Genomic DNA, 5506 nt, shown 5'->3' with positions numbered 1-5506 from the left:
CGAGGGGGGGGGGGGGAAACCAGTTTTGGCAAAAAATTTTGGCCCAGCCCTGACTGTGATGACTGACAAGTCCCATAAACTCTGTAGGACAGTCTGCCTGTAAAAATGCACTCATAATTTACTGTATCTCAGCAGCCCAGTGTGAGCTATAACTGAGGGTTTAATAAAGCACTCCAGTGAAAGCAGCAGATCTTGCAGCCAGAGTCAGAGCAAACTCTGGAACAAATGGAAATTATGATAACTAGGCCATAATCCAAACTCTGTTGACAAAAATTCAGCAGGCTGTGGGTCAGGCTCGTAGTTTTTGACTTAGTTCATTAACTTCTGCTGCTTCTCTAGCTTAATAGACAGTCTGAACAAAGCTCCAATTCTGCGAAGCACTTAAGCATGTGAAGCATTTAAGCCAGCGCTGAAGTGCCGCTGCTCCCAGCTGAGTGCATCGGGAGCGGGAGCAGGGCTGCGGTACAGGGGGGGGCAGGATCGCCGGGCTGGAGCCCGTGCCGGTGTGCCAGGGCTGCGAGGTGCGTGTGGAGGCACGCGGATCCTGCCAGTTCCTGCAGGATGGACCCGCGGGGGAGCACCCGCAGTGCCATAACCTCTGCCCTTCCCTCTCGCTCTGCTCCTAGAGTTGGCCCGTCCTCCCACCGTGCTGGGCTTGGGGCAGCCAGCCTTCCCCAGCTCCCAGGGACCTGGCCACGGCCACCTTCCCTGCAGTGCATGGCGTAGGCGCCCTTCTCCCATCCTACGCGCGGCGGTTCTGCGTGTGCCTTCTCAAACCGTGTGCCGGATCTGAGCTTTGCTGGCTGCCTGTTACTGCAAGGAGAAGCCATTTGGCTCGTGCTGAAACTTCCTCCGAAAGCTTCTCTGCCTCCCTCTTACCTCCTGAAGTGTTTAAGGCTTTGCCTATGAAATTGGCAGCATCGTAGAAGAAGATACTTAAATCAAAGGAAGGATCATCAAATGCTTCTACTCCGTAGTACTCTATTTGCAGATCTTTGTAATATTTGGCTCCTGTGTTGATGCTATATGGCCCATCTGCTGCATTAAGGATATGAGTAATGTTGAGGCTTTGAAGAGTAGTTTTGCTCCTAGCAGCCCACCTGTTGAAAGACATGAAGGGCTCATTGGCAACACTCCTAACACTCTGCTAAAATAGCATGGTTTAAAGTTAGTGCCTGCTCCCGCGAGGGAAGGATGCAGGAACTGCAGCTTCTTACAGAGTAGCAAATTTCGAGAAGCACTATAGTGCTTTGCACATGAAAAATGTGATATGGTGTTGCGGAGAGCAGCAAGAGCACAGACTTGCCGGTGGGATACTGTTAGTTAAGCAAATGCTTCCCAGCAGTTAATCCCTGGGAACGTGGCTTACTGTATAAAGTGGTCAAGATTTTCCTTTAAATAGATGTTTAGCAAATTCTAGAGCTAATCTTTCATTCATAGCGTGCATGGGTCGCAAGGGTGAGAACCCACACAGTTGCAGCAGCACCTCGTTCCTGGTTTGGACATGAAGCGGCTGCATCGTGCTCACCAGCCAGGCTCTCCCCCCTTCCCACCATAGACTGGGACTGAAGTTATTCCACAAAACTGTGATCCTTAACTGATGTATTCACGAGGAGGAGGAGTTGGGAAAAATGAGCTGGTGATCCATGTAATCTGCAGCAATCCAAATAGAAGGAAATGGCAATAAATAGAAGTGGTCGCAAGAATAAGGTATTTGCATGAAAATTCCTGTTTGATATTTTCAGTTTTACCATCTTTGAAAGAAAGTTTGGATTTGGACTGGCAAAATCCCTGTTGTATAATTCATTTGGGTTCTCCTCCATCTGGCTCTTGGTCCTGCTACTCCTATTTGAGTGTGAAGGCTACTGTGCTCTTGTCTGCTGCCTTAAAGCACAGTTCCCAGGGCAGATAACACATCCCAGAGTTGACACCAAATTGGGATGGGTTCTTTAAGGACTTTTGTCTGGAATACAAATAATTCTTACCCTGCCAAATCCGCTGTGGTTCACAGAACACAGAAAACCCAACTCAGACACACTATGACTAAGTCACCATTTTGTATGTCGTATTTTTGTTGACATAAGGATGTTATCAGTTTTGGAAGCCTGTATCGCAAAAACATTCCTGCAGAGGCAAAAGCTGCTCCCCAGTGTACCACACCCCTTCCTCCTCCTCCCAGGGACCGATAACAGCTTAATGATAGGACTGTATGTTCTTACGCATCTCCCAGGTAAATATTTGGCCAGACTTGGTCCACATGATTATCAGACCCTCCTCTGAACCAAAAGAGCCGCTGGAGGTCTGATAGCGTTGGTGTTTCATAGGAAGCTCTGCTCCCTGCGCTGCTAGTCGGAGATGAAGAGTCTCTGGTGTGAGGCATCTTGCTCCTCTCTTGCACGCACCCGGGCTATATCAGAGACAGCTTTTCTGAAATGAGTTAAGAGGAAATTTTCATACAGAAATAATATTCCCCAGAAAGTAGTCCTGTTCATTACCCTTCAAATAGCATTACATTATTATAACTGGTGTGTGCAGCAGGGCCCGCAGGTGTTGCTAAAAGCATCCATAGAGTGGGACTGACTTGTGGTAGGACTCTACAGGCATGTAATTCATCCCCTGAAAAAGCAGCAGCATAAGACGGTACGGTTTAATTTCTTGTCAAGTAACGCTGTTGAAAAAGAACGTCCTGTGCCACCCGAATGCAGCAGTGGCTGAACCTCGTAGGTGCAGGTATGATTTCTGTTACTGTAGCGCTGATGAGTGTATGCAGGAAAGCTCCAGTACTTTATGTTGGAGAGTTATCAAAGTGTTTGTGTGCACTTGATTCTGGTTAGTTAGAACTGGAAGTTTTTGAAAGAATGAATCATTGGACTGACTTACACTTACAAAGCATCCAGGGCCAAGGTGAAAATCTTAGGATGTGTAAGACGTATTCACATAGTATACATATATAAAATATATGTGCGTACAACTTTCATTTATAGGGATGTATTTAAACACATGTATACACCTACATATACATATATGTATACATATAAAGGGATTTTCACATGTATATATACTTATCTATACATATGTCTGTTTGTATATAAATAGAAATGAGAATTTGAACTAGTTTTTTCTCTCTCTCAGGTGAATACCCCTGAACACTCAGCTATACTGGTATACTTGCGTCTCTCTGTCTCAGCCTCTCCTCTGGGGGCTGTTCCACTTTGTATAAATAATGTGATAGCTATTTGCCTGCAGAGAGAGGCTGTTTCTCTTGTCTGAGGGGTAGGGTACTTACCTGGGATGTGAGAAAAAAGAGCATCTGAATTCTGGGAAATTAGAGAGCTGAAAGTTCTGGCTTTGTTGCCCTGTTGAAAATCCCATCTAGCGCTGTTTTGCTCCCTCACAGACCATGCGGTGGAATATGGGCATCCCTTTTGCAATGTTGCCTGCTGGTTTAGAGCCAGGAAGCTCAGGCCAGCCGGTCCAGCCTGAAGCAGGGCTCAGTCAAGAGCAAGAGTTCAAAGATATCCAAGCAGTCCCTTCTCTGAGACTTTAGGAGCATTTCTCCTGCCAGGATCTCATTATCCTGTATTGCTGTTCTCGCCCCCAGAGAACATTGATGAGCTTTGTTTGGTTGCTTGTTGGTATTAAAGCTATTATCAATGTGGGAGCCATGCTAGAACTCTTCCCAAAGTGGCGTGGCCAGTGTTCATTCTGATGTGGCATCAGCTTTCACTCTAATGCCTGAATGCCTAAATCTAGAGTTTGGGTTTATTTTCACAGCGATTCTAGAAAACAAGTGCAGATGGGACCTTTGGAAGTCATCTAGCCTGTCCCCTGCCCCACAGCAGCAGCAGCCTGATGGACGTTGCTCCTAAAGCAACCACAACAACTTTGTCCAAACATCCAGGTACGTTATTTTTAACAGTGTAGGCTGATTTGGGGAACAAGCAGAAAGCAAGGGAGAATATCATGTTGCTTACGGAAAAAGAAGTAGAGATGATGCAAGGCGTATCATTGAACACACCACATATATTTCTGTGACCTCGGCCTAAATTTGCTTCCCCTGCCCCCTTCTCCCTCCTCCTCCCCACAAATATTAAGAGCAGTTACAGCTTTTTGCATGTTCCAATAAAAAGGAAGTCTCCCTAGGGTAACTACCTAATAAGCAAAATATGAAAAGCACAATAAAAATGATGGGAGAGATGGAAAAAAAAGCTGACTGGTTTTACTTTTAACGGTGAAGGAGAACAACTGCAGGGAAGCAGAGAGGAATATAGGGATAAAAGCCTAGGAATTTTTCAGGGCAGATAACATAACACCAAGAGCTTTGGTAAAGGAGTATGTTGTGCGATCCCAGCACAGATTAGCATGAAGAATAGCACAGGAAAAGGTATTGTGCATTGCCCTACAAGTTTTACTGCCTTGCAAAAGTCATGCACTGTGCTCAGGAGCTACTGCCAGCATTGTCATGATGACCTGTTTGTACTTTCACTGATACAGAACGTTAAGCTGGAGCAGTAAAAGGAAATCAAGAAAAAGATAATACAGCTTCTACATCAGGAGATTCATACGGCCACAGGCTCATTTTCAAGGAGCGTGGCTGGCTCAATCACTGCAGATGTTTAAAGGCTGAAGTTGTGGAGGTGAGCAGATGGATACTAAACTTTCAGTTCTCCTAGCCCCCACTGCTTTAAACTTCTGTTGTAGCCTGTCAGCTAGTTACAGTAATGGAGATGATTAGCAGAGAGAGGGAAAGAGGTGATTAGCAGAGAGAATTACATTGCGAGGCCTCTTGTTCAAGACCTGACTTTGAGGAGGTTCTCCAAGAACTGAGTCGTTTTGGTGCTGGTGAAACTTAGCAGGCGACTCCAGCCTTTGCAGCCAGGGAGGTGCTTTGCAACAGAGCTCCCTTTCATCCAGCAATCCTCCTTCCAAAAAGTGCGTCAACATCGTTTGCTTCTCATGACTAATGCCAGACAAATGAGCTCCTCGTGTCAACACGAAGCATAGCTCCTCCCAAGCACACCGCTCTGTCCTGCGCTGCGCTGGCCTTGAAATTGAATTGCTCTGCAGGGCCTTTGGGGTAAGCTTGGAAATAGCTATACCAGATGATTGGACTAATGAGGAAAGTAATAAGAATTTTTTAATTGAAGGCCAGGGACTTTGCTGAGGGTTTCCCCCCCACCCCTTCTACTTTAAGATACTGCAAAGCTAGCAAAAGCGCTGCCACTGATTACATTTCTCTAAGCTGCTCCCTCTGGGTGGCTCCCAGAAGCTGCTCTAGTTGGAAGCAGCCAGTGACTGCAGGAGGGCAGGAGCCCCTGTAACTGGGGAAAAAAAATAAAAATTGTCTTACAAGGCCACTAACGTTTTCTGCAGAGATCTAGACCATGCAAGTTAGATAGGATTACTTTTCTTTTAAACTGTAGCCTGGAAGTATCTAAAGACCATCTCATTAGATTCTTTTTTCTTTTTTTTTTTTTTTTTGGGGTTAAAAACAAAAAAAACGAAA

The 5506-nt window shown here is 45.7% G+C and overlaps 1 protein-coding gene across 2 annotated transcripts in view; it reads right to left on the bottom strand.

The window, feature by feature from the left end:
• Positions 1 to 5506, bottom strand: part of LOC103897582 (dual specificity protein phosphatase 13-like) — a 24627-nt gene that overhangs the window by 1575 nt on the left and 17546 nt on the right. For both annotated transcript variants that reach the window (XM_009277638.2, XM_009277639.2), the window contains 2 exons: positions 2220 to 2427; positions 880 to 1100 (listed from right to left, as the gene is read on the bottom strand). In XM_009277638.2, coding sequence (XP_009275913.1) covers positions 880 to 1100; positions 2220 to 2380 — 382 coding nt within the window. In that variant the 5' untranslated portion in view covers positions 2381 to 2427. The remainder of the gene's footprint in view (positions 1 to 879; positions 1101 to 2219; positions 2428 to 5506) is intronic.

This window comes from Aptenodytes forsteri, unplaced genomic scaffold (assembly GCF_000699145.1).
Source record: "Aptenodytes forsteri isolate BGI_AS27 unplaced genomic scaffold, ASM69914v1 Scaffold15, whole genome shotgun sequence".
Lineage (NCBI taxonomy): Eukaryota > Metazoa > Chordata > Aves > Sphenisciformes > Spheniscidae > Aptenodytes > Aptenodytes forsteri.
This window is presented reverse-complemented; position numbering and strand designations above follow the sequence as displayed.